The sequence below is a fragment of the Cervus canadensis genome, chromosome 22, assembly GCF_019320065.1.
Source record: "Cervus canadensis isolate Bull #8, Minnesota chromosome 22, ASM1932006v1, whole genome shotgun sequence".
Classification (NCBI taxonomy): domain Eukaryota; kingdom Metazoa; phylum Chordata; class Mammalia; order Artiodactyla; family Cervidae; genus Cervus; species Cervus canadensis.
In genome coordinates, this window is record NC_057407.1 from 3,277,598 (window position 1) to 3,293,443 (window position 15,846).

A 15,846-nucleotide genomic window follows, 5' to 3' on the forward strand; every position below is an offset into this window, starting at 1 on the left:
GTGGGTAGCCATGCCCTCCTCCAGGGGATCGTCCCAACCCAGGGATCAAACCCAGGTCTCCCACATGGCAGGCAGATTCTTTACCAGCTGAGCCACAAGGGAAGCCCTCCCCAAGTTCATTCATTCTTTCCTGAGCTGTGTTTGATTTGCTGCCGAGCTTGTCATAGGAATTCTTCATTTCTGATAACACATTTCTCCTTGTTCATGTTTCCATCTCTTGTTTGTTTCTGTCTCTCCTGAAACTCCCTCTGTTCTTGCATGCTGTCTGTCTTTTCCAGTGGCTCCTTTAACATAATTAATCATCGTTATTGTGATGTCCTTGTCTGATGGCTCCAGCGTCCGTGTCACCTCACGTTCTGGTTTTCTGGAACACTTTATGTCTTGACAACGGGTTAGGGTTCTTCCTTGCTTCGTGTGTTTCCCGTATCTGATTGAACAGCGTTATGTGCAGAAGATCTGTAGACCTGAGGGAAATAGTATCTACCTTTAAAAGTGGACATGTTTCTTTTTCTACTCATGCCATTCACGGCAAGGGTGGGACCTGAATCAGTGCAGTCAGTAGTTGAGCTGGGTTTAGGTTTTGTCGTCAGTCACCTTCAGACCCCCGCAGACTTCACGCTCCCCCAGGAGGTGGCTGCTGTCACCTGCTACTCTGTGTGGGACCCGAGGGGCCAGGGACTTTTCCTGCTGCGTCTTCACCTTTTTGCAGTCTCTGCACCATGGAAGGGACCTCTGCGTCCTTCACCTCCTTGGGGCTAGACCACTGCGTCCTGGTACACAGGGCTCGTGGGTCACGGCCCCCGAGGACAAGCCTCGGTCTTAAGGAGGGCCTGCGAGCCCGGCTCTCTCTCGGCGTTCCTGCCCCTCCATCACGGGCAGCCGGCCTCTGCTGTGTGTCAGTGGCGGGTCTTGGGCAGGTTTCTGCTTTGTGTTGGCGCGTGATCCTGCACCTGAGAGGTCACCCACCTCTTCTTGGAACCGGTACCTCTTGCTGCTTCTGCCCTTGCCTCGGAAGCCATGGGCTCTTTGCCCCAGGGCCTGGGAGTGGGAGGGTTGCCCCGCCTCCCGCAGTGGTGGAGGCTTTCATAGCAGAGAGGGCCCTGGGGAAGTGGGCTGGGTTTCGTGCCAGCCCCACAGTTGGCAGCCTACACCCCCTCCAGCACCAAGAGGGGATTCTCTCTGCTCCCACTCCTCCTTGTAAGCACCGGGCAGAAATTCCTGGAAAGAGCTTGCAAGGGGTTCCACATGCCCCGTGGGTCTGGGGCTCCCCGTATTCTTAAAACCGTCCCAGCGGCCCACACCTGACCTTTAAGAAGCCATTAACATTTTACCTGCTTTCTTCTCAACCTTCTTTATGCCGACCACCTCCTCCCTGTGTGTTGCCAGAGGCGTGATAATTCATTCATCTCGTGTCCTCAGTGGGGTCCTGGGGGCCCCAGCTCTCCAATAAACATAAGCAGAGCTCTGCTTTTGTAGATGATGTGATTCTTTTTTTCTCCCTGTTAGGGTGGGGGCATTGTTTCCTTGCAGCTCCTAAGTCATAACCAGAGGTAGAATAACTTGTACACGTTTTCTGATGGGTAGGATTTTATGCCCTAAACTGAGCCTGATGCTGGGAAAGATGGAAGGCAGGAGGAGAAGGGGGTGACAGAGCATGAGATGGTTGGGTGGTAACATCGACTCAAGGGACATGAATTTGTGCAAACTCTGGGAGATGGTGAAGGACAGGGAAGCCTGGCGTGCTGCAGTCTGTGGGGCCGCAAAGAGTCGGACACGACTGAGTGACTGAACTGAACTGGGGACAGTGTCGAGGCCTTTTCAAAGCATTTTGTCTGCACAGTTTTCACCGTGTTCCGTTGACTTTAAACCCAACCCTGCGTGAGGTTCAGGGTCATCTGCCCTTCCAGTACTCCCGGCCACTGGGACAGGGGAGGGGCCCAGTACCCAGTACATGTTGTGAATTCCCAGTGAGCTCCTGGGCACACGTGTTTCTTCAGGGAGCCCAGAGCATTTCTTCCACAGGCGCTGCGTTTTCTCGGTCACTCTGTCTCAGTAACCCAGCTCTCCACCAAAGGCTTTAAGCCCACAGAGCCAGTCTGGCCTGAGGCTTCTGTCCCTTCTGGGTTATTGCGATCTGGATGCTCCAGGTGTTACAGGGGACACAGGCTAGAGTAGGAGCAGTGGCCCCAGATAAAAGGATATCGGACAGCACACTGAGGCCAAGTGACCACCTCCACGGCGTGCAGACAGAGGGCGGGTCACACCCCAGGCCCACAGGGACTAGGCAGATTGCCGGGAGTCCACACAGGTGGCATCCCGCGGACCCAGGCTCTGCTCCCGGTCCCACCAGCGACAGGAAGTCGGACTGGGAGCAGGTCCCTCCAGGACTGTGTTTCCTCCTCCGCAGTGGAAGCAGGGCCGCTCCTTAAAGAGGGGATGAGGGGCCCTGACCATCTCCCCCTCGCCCTGCTCCCGCCCGCAGGAAAACCTTCAGAAGCTGGTCCACATCGAGCACAGTGTTCGGGGCCAAGGGGATCTCCTCCAGCCAGGAAGGGTGAGTGCCTCCACCGAGGAGGGTGCCGGCAGCAGGTGGGCGAGGCCCTGATAAGCCCCATTGTTCAGCCGGGCTGGCCCCAGACAGGCCTGGCTGCAGGTGCCCGTAGGCAGGGAGGGAGGGGGGCAGGGGGAGGGCAGGGCGGGAGGGCAAGGGCTCTGCTGGGCTCCCCAGGCCCCTGGCTGTCTCCCCTAGGGCTTTCTGCTCTCAGGGGCCTTTAAAAAGCAGTGCCATTGGGGTTCCATGTGCCTCTCAGAAGAAGAGACACCGGCATCCTCAGTTTAGTCCAGTTGCTGGGAAATCTGGGAAACCATCTCTCAGGAACCCCAACATTTTTTAAAAGACAGATTTACCCACTTTAAAGCTTCCAAATGGAAAACACAAAACTCAGCTCAAGAGCAGTAAAAAAAATGTGTTCATGACCTATTCCGGTCCATGAAGGACAAGAAACAAAGGAGTGAGAGGTGGTACTTAGGTATAAAATCCCACCTAGTGTTTTGGCAGGAGTCCTGTTTAGTGACTACGTATTAGACATCGGTTTGTAGCCTCCAGAATTGAGGGGTCTGTAGCAACTGTTCACAGATCTTCAGCCGCTTTAGCAAACTGGTGTCTCAGGGGCTCTGTTCTCCTCGGATGCCCGTGGGCATCCGTTTGCCCGGCAAACTAGGGACCGAGTCATTGTTGGGACCACTCTGTGGCTGGCATGCTGTCTGGGTTGGTGTGGTTCAAAGAGGGTGCTCCCGAAAGGCCAGACGCCTGTCTCCCGGGCTGCCCCACCAAGCGTGGAGCACGGCTCCTGCGCAGGGGCGTCTGCCATGAGCCACTGTCCCGAGCTCCGGGAGGCACCGCAATTGGTTTCCCGCTGAAGGGCCTCCGCCCAGCCTTCTCCAGGGCAGAGCGGGGGGTGTCAGCCTGACCACCGGGGTCTGCTGCTCTGCTCACAGGAGTTTCTGAAGGAAGGGACGCTGATGAAAGTCACAGGGAAGAACAGACGCCCGCGGCACCTGTTTCTGGTAAGTACCCAGCCCCTAGTTAAGCCCGGACTGCGGGTTCTGTGAAGCGTTTGGGGGCCATTACCCGAGGACGGCAGGAAGGCCGTGGAGACCAGAGCTGAGCCCTTAGGGCGAGGATTGTCCAGAGGAGACAGGCGTCCCCGAAAGCCGAGGGCTTTCTAGCCTCTCCCTCGTGGATTACTTGATTTCAGGGGAATGTTGCGACATGTAATGTCATTATTCATGTGCCCATCCTAAAACCAGGAGGGTCTTAAACTGGGAGTTACTGTTCAGCTGCCTTATCTGACATGTGAGCCACCAGAGACCCAGAAATAAGAGTTGACCTGGCCGGCCCTCCCAGCAGGTCGGGGGCGGAGGCCCGAAGGAAGCCAGGGCTCTGACCTGAGCCCGGCCCTGTCTGCATTCTGCGCAGGACGGGCCAGAGGGACGTCCGGGATGGTTTCCCGGCCCAGTCTGGACCACCGGGGCACGTCCAGGCCTGGGGGGTGGGGGGAGTACCAACTCACTGGAAAAGACCCTGATGCTGGGAAAGACTGAGGGCAGGAGGAGAAGGGGACGGCAGAGGATGAGACGGTTGGATGGCATCACCAGCTCGATGGACACGAGTTTGAGCAGGCTCTGGGAGGTGGTGATGGACAGGGAGGCCCAGCGTGCTGCGGTCCGTGGGGTCGCAGAGTCAGACACAGCTGAGCGACTGAACAACGGCAGTGGATGCCGAGCTGTAGGCAGCTCTTGGCCCCAGTCCTGAGGCCGCCAAGGGGGTTTGCCTGTTAGGTTCTTCTCTCTGCAGAAGTAATTTTTCCCTCTGCTTCTTCACCGTTCACTGTCAGCTTTTGTTCTATCAGTTGAGCCTGCCGTTACAGCCTCCTTACACTTTGTCAGAATTGTGTGCAAAGTAAAAGTGGAGAGGCTGTGAGTCAGTGGGTAGGAGTTCTCTCTGTTGAAGCACCTCCTGTCTGCTGAGTGCTGGAACCCAATACCTAAGAGTCCCTTCTCTGCCCTCAACCTCCAGTGTCTGGGGTAAAGATTGAGTTATGAGAGTAGTTCGGGCAAAATCTCGAGGGCAGGGGGGAGTCTGGAAGGAAAGAGGAGGATCCAGGAGAGTCAGGGGATAGAAAGGTGGACGACACCGTGGCGGCTGGCATTTGTTGAGTGTTCACTGGGTGCTCTGCCCTATGTTGAGTGTTTTGTGTGTTTTTTTTTCCTGGGGAAAACTGTACCCGCGTTAAGTTCAGAAGGAAGGATTGGAGTTTTGTCCGGCAGGTGAAGGAAGGGCATTTCAGGAGTAGGAACAGCAGAAGCAAAGGATGGAGGTGTGAGGAGCACGCTGTGTCTGGAACACCTCTGTTGGCCTGGCGGAGTCACGGGTGCAGATGGGCGCTTTTGCTCTTAGGGCTGGCGGCAGGTGGGGTGGTCTCCAGCGGACCTCGGATAGACCCTGCCAGCTGGAGGGGTCTGAATTCCAGATTGGCGTCACGGGCCTGAGCAGGGGAATCGCGAGCCTGGCTGGAAGCATCTTGTCCGCGGGCAGCCACCAGGGTTTGCTGAGCCTCTGTGGCCTGTACCCCGGGGCCTTGGCCCGGCCTCGGCAGTCACTCGGCTCCATATAGAGACCAGAGGAGCCGAGTCCAGAGGCTCTTCTCCCTCTGCTTCGTCCTCCCCACCGCCTGTCACCTCCCCTGAGAAGCCCTCCCTCTGGCAGGCTGGCGCTGCCGTGCAGGGAGGCCGTGTGGTCCTGGACCACTCACAGAGCCCTGGGTGCTGATGGCGTTGCCATGGCAGCAGTGGCCCCAGGGGCAGCCGCAGAAAGGCAGGGTAACCGTGCTGACACGGGCGGGTTCCCCGGGGGTGGGCGGGGTGTGGCCACCCCCAAGCACACCACCCTGGAGGCACCTTCACTCATTCCTGATCCCGACCCCTCCACGGATGAGCTCTGTAGACCTGGGAGGGGGGTCTAGCCCGTCTGTGGCTCGGTTCCCCCTCTGCGCCTGCCTGAGGGGACGGTGGGGGCCGAATTGAGATCATTTCTGCCAGGGGCTCAGCCCAGCGCCTGGCCTGGCCAGTGGTTCTCGTCAGTGTTAGAAGAACAGAGCCGGACAGGGCTTGGAGGCTTCCTCTGGCCCGGTGGTCGGCTGGCTGCCTGTTTTGTTCAGAGAGGTCTCTGGGAGTGCAGTCTCAGGCGTTCTTTCTTGAGTGTCACTGGTGCCTGCTTTTGGGACACAACGGCTGAGTCAGGCAGTTGAAGCAGAGACCATCTGGCCTACAAAGACTGAAATATTTACTCTCTTTGTTGTTCAGTTGCTCAGCTGGGTCTGACTCTTTGCGACCCCATGGACTGCAGCATGCCAGGCTTCCCTGTCTTTCACTATCTCCCAGAATTTGCACAAACTCATGTCCTTTGAGTCGATGATGCCGTCCAACCATCTCATCCTCTGTCACCCCCTTCTCCTCCTGCCTTCAATCTTTCCCAGCATCAGGGTCTTTTCTGATGAGTCATTTCTTCACATCAGGTGGCCAAAGTATTGGAGCTTCAGCTTCAGCATCAGTCCCTCCAATGAATATTCAGTGTTCGTTTCCTTTAGGATGGACTGGTTTGATCTCCTGGCAGTCCAAGGGACTCTCAAGACAGTTTGAAAGCATCAACTCTTCAGTGTTCAGCCTTCTTTACGGTCCAACTCTCCCATCTGTACATGACTATCTGGCCCTTTACGAAACAGTTTGCCGACCCTGGTCTGTTCCAACTCTGTTCAGACAGTGAGGCCCAGAGAGAGGGAGGGCTTGCCTGAGGCCTCACCGCGGCTCAGTGCCCAGGCCAGTCCCAGAAGCGCCAGGAGAGCCGGTGGCAGGAAAACTTGCCCATCCCGCCCCCTCTGCAGACGCCGTCTGCAGGGAGAGGAGCGCGGACCCTGAGTTCTCTCTCCCCCTTCAGACCCCATCTTCCTGATCCCCTTTGGCTCCCACGCATAGGGCCTCCCCGGAGGCCACTCTCCCTCTATGCTTGTAGTGAAGTGGAGGTGGGGTGTCCCCCACTTGGCAGGTGGGGCGGCTGAGGCCCCAGGGAGCGAGACAGCTTGTCTGGAGCCACTCAGCTCCTGCAGAGCAAGGTAGGGACGGACGGCCCACAGCACCACCTGGAGGACGCCATCGGCTCTTCACGCTGTGCACTTAGAAACCCTCTCTGAAAGCAGAGTGGCTTAAGTTTCTGCATGTCTGCCCTGCATCGGGGCGGCAAGCTTCAGTTGTTCGTTCAACAAACCTTAATTGAGCATCAGCTCTGTTGCTGGAGGTGCAGAAGTGAACGGACTTCCCTGGAGGCTGTAGACAGTAAAGGCTCTAGACATCTTCCTGCAATGCAAGAGACCCGGGTTCCATCCCTGGGTGGGGAAGATCCCCTGGAGGAGGAAATGACAACCCACTCCAGTATTCTTGCCTGGAGAATCCCATGGACAGAGGAGCCTGGCAGGCTCTAGTTCATGGAGTCACAGAGAGTCAGCCGTGACTGACGCTGACTGTCTAACTTGCAGTGAACAGGACCCACCGGCTCCCTGTCCCCAAAAATCTTGCCCTTCCCTCCCTCCCTTCCTTAACTCTGCTTGTTAGGGGCTGACTTGATAGAGGGTTCAATGTATCAGTTTTGAGTGTACATGTCGGGGTCTGTCAACAGCTCATATCATCATGTGACCACCACTTGGGTCAAGATACAGAGCATATCAAGCCCCCCGGAAGTTCCCCGGGGCACCTCCCCTCACTGTCCCCCAGGCACCCACTGCCCTTATTGCCACCAGTGCAGGTTAGCTGTTCTGGAGCTTCATATCCATGTTGTGAAGCAGCGTGGACCCCGCAGGCCGGCTTCTTCTCGCTGGCGTGTGTTGGAGGTTGAGCCCTGTCATCAGGCACGTGTCCATCTGCCCGCTGGTTGCCGTGTGGCTGCGAGCTGTGAATGTACTGCCGTTGCCGTGTCCTGACAGCCGCTGATAGATGTTTGGGTTGTCTCCGTTTGGGGCAGTGTTGGATAAGCCTCGTACCGACACCCCGTGCCGGACTTGCTGTGGGCATATGTGCATTTGCTCTTCCATGTCTGTGTGAAATTGTGGAGGAGGGCTCTCTGTTTCAGCCCAGAGTGCCCTTGCTCCCCTGGTCCCTGGGGATGCGAGATGCTTGTGCTCGGTGACGCGCCCAGACACGCCCAGCACGGGCTTTCTGGGCCCAAGAGACGTCTGACGGGGTCCCCTCTCCCCAGATGAGCGATGTGCTGCTTTACACGTACCCCCAGAAGGACGGGAAGTACCGGCTGAAGAGCGCGTTGGCGGTGGCCAGCATGAAGGTAAGACCCCGGGGCAGGGGCCCTGGGGGGGCAACGGCGGGGGCCCTGGGGACGAGGAGACACAGCCCCCCTGTGGAACTCACAGCCCGTGGACGAGGAGGACCCCCCGGCTTGTGAGTTGCCCCAGGATTCTGTTGTCGGGAGCTCAGGGAGAGTGGGGGTGAGGGAGGGCTGCCCGGAGTGGATAATGTTTGGATCGATGCAGAAGGGGGACAAGGAAAGGGGTCCTGGGGGGAGGAGAATGCAGAGAGAGGAAGCAAGCAGGCGTTTGTCAATCATGGTGAAATACACGTACATTTACTGTTGGAACCATGTTTAAAGCGTACAACTGGACGGCATCGAGTGCGTTCATGTTGTTACACTACCGTTGCACCAGCCATCCCCAGCACTCTGTTCATCTTTCCAGTCTGGAGCTCTGTGCCCTTAAACGCTTTCATTCTCCCTCTCTCCTCCCCCAGGCGTTGGCAACTACCATTCTACTCTTTGTCCCTATGAACTCAGCACCCCTAGGGACCTCGCATAAGTGGACTCCTGGGCGATGCTTGTCCTTCTGTGACTGGCTTACTTCCCTTAGCGTAACAGCCTCAGGGTTCACCCATGCGGTAGCAAGTGTCAGAATCTCCTTCCTTTTTAAGGCTGAACAGTGCTCCATCGTGGGTGTAGGCTAGACCACACGTTGTGTACCCATCGTCCATCCGTGGACACTAGAGTGGCCTCCAGCTTTTGGCTGCTGTGAGTAACGCACGCGAGCGTGCAAATGCCTGTTCAAGCGGCAGCTGTTTCTTAAGAGAGGCCGGCTCAGCTGGACAGTCTCATGGGTGAGCTTGGAGAGACAGGACAGTGACCGGGTCAGCTGTCACCTCACTCAGTGTGACCAGGGTCCCAGATATGGGGCTGGTTGGGGCTCATGGGGATTTTCGATGAGCAGGGAGTTTTAGGAAGGTAATTCCCGCCCATCATGGGGACGGGGTCAGAGAGGGGAGCACTGAAGTGGGGAATGGGGTACGTGCGGACTGTCACTTGGGAGGGCGGAGGGCTGGGAGGGAGGAAGAGCTGAAGGGGGCCTGCAGGGGGCTGTCTCCCTCCTAAGGTTCCCAACCTGGAGAAGGGCAACCTCGCTAACCTGGGAGGTGTCTTCCTTTTTTGGACCAAAGCGTCCGTCCGCTCAGGAGTCCGACAGAGGCCATGTGGGAGGGTGCCCGCTGGGCAGGTGCTTGTCCAGCACAGTGGGCTCCGAGAAGGATGCCTTCCTGGGGTTCAGTGGGTGGCCCCAGAGTCAGAGTCAGCAGCGGGGCTCCCGCTGTGCACACATGCACACAGACACACAAACACATGTGCACATACACAGACACACACACCCCATCTTCCAGGTGAGAAAGGTTTGCCCTTCGCAGTGAGGCAGCTCAGGCTCAGAGTTGGGCGGTGGCAGGACCCCTCCCGTGCCCATCCTGAGGGGCCGCTCCTGCTTTCCAGGTCAGCCGCCCTGTGATGGAGAAAGTGCCCTATGCCCTGAAGATCGAGACTCCCGAGTCCTGCCTGACCTTATCTGCCAGGTACGAGGAGAGGAAGGACAGGGGGGTTGGGGGGGCAGGATTTTGCAGGTGGGAAAGTTTGGAATCGCAGACGCTGAATATGTTGTCATTTTTATTTTGGTGTTCTTTTGGGTAAATGACTTTTGTTCCATTATTTTTTGTCCGTTTTTGGACAGTCATGTGACAAATCTGATAAAACCATGGCTTCTCTCCCCAGAAAACATGAGCATACACATAAAATTTTACATGGAATCTCAGGGGTTTCCAGAGCCCATTGCTTAAATATAACAGTATCTCCTCGGTGTAAAACCCTACGAATCATTGGTTCTTTGCAGCAGTAAGAAAGGTTAAAGCCAGTGAAAAGTGCATGGCGCACCTTAGCTCATAAAATAGTCTGTGTTTAGGCTGCCAGGTCTGGAGAATGAGAGAAACATCAGGGGTGAGCATTCATCAATTTATTTTCCCTTTTACTTTTGCGGGGGTGAGGCCTTTCTATCAGAGATGGCTATTTTTTCCCAGGCCCTCAGGCTCTGCCCCAGGGTCCCGGTTTTGTTGGTTTCTGGCAAAGAAAGAGTCCCCCCACCCTGTTCCAGGACAAGACCAGCTGGAGCTGGGATAGGGGCTCAGGGGGTGCGGGGGGCTCAGAAACCAGAAAGGGGGCTCCTGCCAGGAGCTGCTCTAGGGACGGCGGTGGGGTCAGAGCGACACCTAGTGGTCTCCGTGAGAATTTCCACCTGGCGGCTGCTGGGGGTCATCACCTCTCAGGAGACCCTGCCAGGCCCGGAGGGGAAGGTGGGATGTCTGCGCTCCGAATGAGTGAATGACTGGGAGGGCGTGTGGGAAACTGAGGAGGAAGGCGGGGAGAACGAGATCGTGACCGTGGCCAGCACCTGTGCACTGCCCCCCCCCCCAGTGGTACCTGGCTCTGCCCACCGTCAGCTCACCCCTCCGGGAGTGTGGGACCCTTGCTTCTGCGCAGGGCTGTGCCATCGGCAGAGTCCTCCACCCGCCACGTGTCAGCCGGTCCCCGCGGCCGCCCTGGGAGTCAGAGGAGGAGTGTTTGATGTCCCCACATTTACAGGCCGGGCCCAGAGACACCTGACAATCGAGGCCGCCCGCCTGGAAGCGGACGTGCCGCCGTGCAAGTCTGGCGGGTGGCCGGGCCGGGGTTTCAGGCCTTGGGGGTGGGGGCGCGGCGGGGGCCGCGGGGACGTGGCCCACCCCGAGAGGGCGCACCCTCGCTCAGTCCGGCTTGTGCCCGCAGCTCCTGCGCAGAGAGGGATGAGTGGCACAGCTGCGTGAGCCGGGCCCTGCCCGAGGACTACAAGGCCCAGGCGCTGGCCGCCTTCCAGCACAGCGTGGAGGTGAGCGGGCCTCCCTGCGCCCCCGCGCGCCCGCGAGGACGGGCATCTCCTCCCACCAGGGCACCACCGCGTCCTCCCCGCGCCCGGCTCAGGGCGGTCCCCGTGCCGCCCAGAGCCTGGCACCTACGGCCCCGTTTCTAACCGAGGTCGGCGCCCTGGAGGCTGCGGGGCGGGGGCGGGGTGGGCGCTGTAGAGTGGAGTCCAGCCCGCCCCTCCCGTACACACACACACCACCCCCCCACAGGACGGGGGGCTCCGGCCCAGCTGGTCTCCTGACCCCGCTGCCTGCCTGACTCCGTTGCTCCAGATGCGGGAGAGGCTGGGGGTCAGCCTGGGGGAGAGGCCCCCAACCCTCGTGCCCGTCACGCACGTCATGATGTGCATGAACTGCGGCTGCGATTTCTCCCTCACCCTGAGGCGCCACCACTGCCACGCCTGCGGCAAGGTGAGTCACGGACACGTGTGCGCGGGGCTGGGGACCTGGGGCGGGGGAGGGGGTGTCCAGCAGCTGCTGCGGGTCGGGCCCAGGCTGGGGCGTGCCCTCCCACCAGGGCTCCAAACCCCAGACCCCTTCCACTCCACCGCCTCGCTCCCCGAAGGAAATGGTAGCGGATTGGATTGTTGTCCCGGGAGGAAGAGCAGCCGGTCTTGGTTAAGGGCGCAGGCTCATCAGAAAACAGAAAGCTTACGGCTTGGTAATAATGGTCAGCAAAACTGTATCGTAGAGACACCCCTGGTGGTCCTCTTGCTAAGAGTCTATGCTCCCATGCAGGGGACAGGATTCAATCTCTGGTCAGGGAACTAGATCCCACAACTAAGACCCGGTGCAGCTAAATAAAAACTAATTAATTTTAAAAACTGTATTGTATATGTGAAAGCTGCCAAGAGAGTAGATCTTTAAAGTTCTTATTGCAGGAAAAAAAACTTGTAAACTATGTGTGGTGATGGATGCTAACTAGACATTGTGGTGTCTAGGATATCCCTCGATATCCATGGGAGACTGATTCTAGGATCCTAGGGTCCCCGTGGATACCAAAATCCAAGGATGCTCACATCCTTTAATAAAACAGTGTAACATTTGCACCTGACCTACACACATCCTCTAGCATACTTCAGATCATCTCTAGATCGCTTATAATACCTAATAAAATGGAAGTGCTGTGTGAAAAGTGAGAGTCACTCAGTCATGTCTGACTCTTTTGTGACCCCCTGGACTGTAGCCCGCCAGGTTCCTCTGTCCATGGAATTCTCCAGGCAAGGAATACTGGAGTGGGTAGGCGTTCCCTTCTCCAGGGGATCTTCCCAATCCAGGTATAGAACCCAGGTCTCCCGCATTGCAGGCGGATTCTTTTCCAGCTGAGCTACCAGTGCTGTGTAAACAGTTATAAATACAGTGAAAATTCCATGCAAATAGTTGGCAGCACATGACAAATTCACCTTTTGCTTTTGAAACTTTGTGGAATTTTTAAAAATCTTTTCGATCCACCACGGGTTGAATCTGTGGAAGTGGAACCCGCAGACATGGAGAGCCAACTGTATTACATATATTGAATCACTGCATTGTATATCTGAAACTATTAATAATGTAATGTTATATATCACTTCTGTTGGGCTTCCTGGATGGCTCAGTGGATAAAGAATCCGCCTGCATGCAAGAGACACAGGAGACGCGGGTTTAATCCCTGGGTCAGGAGGATACCCTGGAGGAGGAAGTGGCAACCCACTCCAGTATTCTTGCCTGAAAAATCCCATGGACAGAGGAGCCTGGTGGGCTGCAGTCCATGGGGTTGCAAAGAGTTGGACATGACTGGGCACAAGCATAAGACAAGAAATCACTTCTATAATTTTTTGTATACTATTTTATAATTTTCTATAATTTTTTAAAAAGAAAAACAGAAGCACCTGCAGAGAAGCATAATAACTCTGCTCGGAGCACGGGCCCCTCAAGGAGGTGGGGGCGGGTCGGAGGGGTCAGACATGGTCCTCTGCTTTGGCCGGGGGGGTGAGACCCTGTGACCCGCGGGCCCCCTGCCCCCCCCCAGATCGTCTGCCGGAACTGCTCTCGGAACAAGTACCCTCTGAAGTACCTCAAGGACCGCATGGCCAAGGTGTGTGACGGCTGCTACGGGGAGCTGAAGAAGAGGGGCGGGGATGCCCCAGGCCTGATGAGAGGTACCGCAGACCACCGTCCCCTTCTTCCCCACATGGCTTCTCCCAGCCACTTTCCCCGGGGGGCTGCGGACAAAATGCTGCCCTCCAGGAGGAGACAGGGTTTAAACCCCCTTCTGGGGCACCTTCTCCCCCACCGTTGGTTCTGTAGAAAATCCAGAGGTGTCCCCAGAGGAAGGGTTCCAGAGCAGCTGAGTCTGGGACATGTGTCTGGGTCATGTGTCTGTCTGAGTTCATATGCCTGGGACATGTGTCTGGGACATGTGTCTGGGTCATGTGTCTGGGTTATGTGTCTGGGTCATGTGTCTGGGTTCATATGTCTGGGACGTGTCTGAGACATGTGTCTGGGTCATGTGGGACACATGTCTGGGTCATGTGTCTGGGTCCATGTGTCTGGGACATGTGTCTGTCTGGGTTCATATGTCTGGGACATGTGTCTAGGTCCATGTGTCTGGAACATGTGTTTGGGACACGTGTCTGGGTCATGTTGTCTGGGTTCATATGTCTGGGACACATGTCTGGGTCATGTGTCTGGGTTCATATGTCTGGGACATGTGGGTCCATGTGTCTGGGTCATGTGTCTGGATCCATGTGTCTGGGACATGTGTCTAAGTCCATGTGTCTGGGACACGTGTCTGGGTCACATATCTGGGTCCGTGTGTCTGGGTCATGTGTCTGGGTCATGTGTCTGGGACATGTGTCTGGGACGTGTGTCTGGGTCATGTGGGACATGTGTCAGGGACACGTGTCTGGGTCATGTGTCTGGGACATGCATCTGGGACATGTGCCTGGGTCCATGTGTCTGGGTCATGTGTCTGTCTGGGTTCATATGTCTGGGACACATGTCTGGGTCATGTGTCTGGGTTCATATGTCAGGGACATATATCTGGGACATGTGTCAGTCATGTGTCTGGGTTCATGTGTCTGGATCACGTGTCTGGGTCATGTGTCTGTCTGGGTTCATATGTCTGGGACATATGTCTAGGTCCATGTGTCTGGGACATGTGTCTGGGTTACATGTCTGGGTCATGTGTCTGGGTCCATGTGTCTGGGTCACGTGTCTGGGTCATATGTCTGGGACATGTGTCTGGGTCATATGTCTGGGACATATGTCTAAGTTCATGTGTCTGGGACACATGTCTGGGTTACGTGTCTGGGTCCGTGTGTCTGGGTCACATATCTGGGTCCGTGTGTCTGGGTCATGTGTCTGGGACATGTGTCTGGGTCATGTGGGACATGTGTCTGGGACATGTGTCTGGGTCCATGTGTCTGGGTCATGTGTCTATCTGGGTTCATATGTCAGGGACATGTATCTGGGACATGTGTCAGTCACGTGTCTGGGTCCATGTGTCTGGGTCACATATCTGGGTCCGTGTGTCTGGGTCATGTGTCTGGGTCCATGTGTCTGGGTCCATGTGTCTGGGACATGTGTCTGGGTCATGTGGGACATGTGTCTGGGACACGTGTCTGGATCATGTGTCTGGGTCCATGTGTCTGGGTAATGTGTCTATCTGGGTTCATATGTCAGGGACATGTATCTGGGACATGTGTCAGTCACGTGTCTGGGTCCATGTGTCTGGGTCACGTGTCTGGGACATGTGTCTGAGTCATGTGTCTGTCTGGGTTCATATGTCTGGGACACCTGTCTGGGACATGCATCTGGGTCATGTGTCTGGGACATGTGTCTGGGTCATCTGGGACATGTGTCTGGGTCCATGTGTCTGGGACATGTGTCTGGGTCATCTGGGACATGCGTCTGGGTCCATGTGTCTGGGACACGTGTCTGGGTCATGTGGGACATGTGTCTGGGACACGTGTCTGGATCATGTGTCTGGGTCCATGTGTCTGGGTAATGTGTCTATCTGGGTTCATATGTCAGGGACATGTATCTGGGACATGTGTCAGTCACGTGTCTGGGTCCATGTGTCTGGGTCACGTGTCTGGGACATGTGTCTGAGTCATGTGTCTGTCTGGGTTCATATGTCTGGGACACCTGTCTGGGACATGCATCTGGGTCATGTGTCTGGGACATGTGTCTGGGTCATCTGGGACATGTGTCTGGGTCCATGTGTCTGGGACATGTGTCTGGGTCATCTGGGACATGCGTCTGGGTCCATGTGTCTGGGACACGTGTCTGGGTCATCTGGGACATGTGTCTGGGACACGTGTCTGGAACACAGCACGCTGGGTCCATGCATCTCCATGACGAGGCCAGTAGGCAGGCACTCATGTTGCTCTGCACAGCGGCCTTATTTTCAGGCCTGGGTCCCCTGGGGCCCTCTTGGAATGAGGATGGCGAGATGGAGACCAGAGGCATTGTGGTCGGGGAAGGGGCTGAGGGTCCTGGATAGCAGAGCTCGAGGCGGCTGAGAGGGCCTGTGAGCGCCCGTGCTCAGGGTTGGCTCGAGGGGGAGCAGGTTGGATCTTGGGCCTGAAACCAGAGACTCCCCTCGGTCACCCCCACCCCAGGGCTGCCCGGGGCGTGGAGAGGACCACCCGGCCTCAGCAGACACGGGGAAGAGGGCATAGCCAGCAGCGGGAGAGCCCGCCCCACTCCAGCTCTGTGTTAGCAGGGGGCGCCGCCCCTTCTCTCGGGTCACACGGAACCCCCACCCCACCCCACCCTACCCCTCATGGCCAGGTGCCGTCTCGGGAGGGCCGGGAGCTCAGGTCTTGGAGGCGCCTGTGTCCTCCGCTGTGGGCGCAGACGCTCACCTCCCTCCCCGCGGCTTGTCTCGCTGCAGAGCGGCCCCTGAGCATGAGCTTCCCCCTCTCCTCCGCCCGCTTCTCGAGCAGCGCCTTCTCGTCCGTCTTCCACAGCATCAACCCCTCGGCCTTCAGGAAGCAGAGGAAAGTCCCATCGGCCCTGACCGAGGTGAGGCGGGTATAG

At 57.0% G+C, this 15,846-nt stretch overlaps 1 protein-coding gene across 5 annotated transcripts in view; it reads left to right on the top strand.

Moving 5' to 3' along the window:
- The window catches only part of FGD5 (FYVE, RhoGEF and PH domain containing 5), a 130,983-nt gene that overhangs the window by 105,911 nt on the left and 9,226 nt on the right, over positions 1-15,846 (top strand). For 4 of the 5 annotated variants that reach the window (XM_043442612.1, XM_043442610.1, XM_043442613.1 and 1 more), the window contains 8 exons: positions 2,483-2,554; positions 3,499-3,567; positions 7,808-7,891; positions 9,365-9,444; positions 10,688-10,787; positions 11,032-11,232; positions 12,830-12,959; positions 15,701-15,831. In XM_043442612.1, the coding sequence (XP_043298547.1) occupies positions 2,483-2,554; positions 3,499-3,567; positions 7,808-7,891; positions 9,365-9,444; positions 10,688-10,787; positions 11,032-11,232; positions 12,830-12,959; positions 15,701-15,831 (867 nt within the window). The remainder of the gene's footprint in view (positions 1-2,482; positions 2,555-3,498; positions 3,568-7,807; positions 7,892-9,364; positions 9,445-10,687; positions 10,788-11,031; positions 11,233-12,829; positions 12,960-15,700; positions 15,832-15,846) is intronic. The other variant, XM_043442614.1, reaches the window with a different exon arrangement.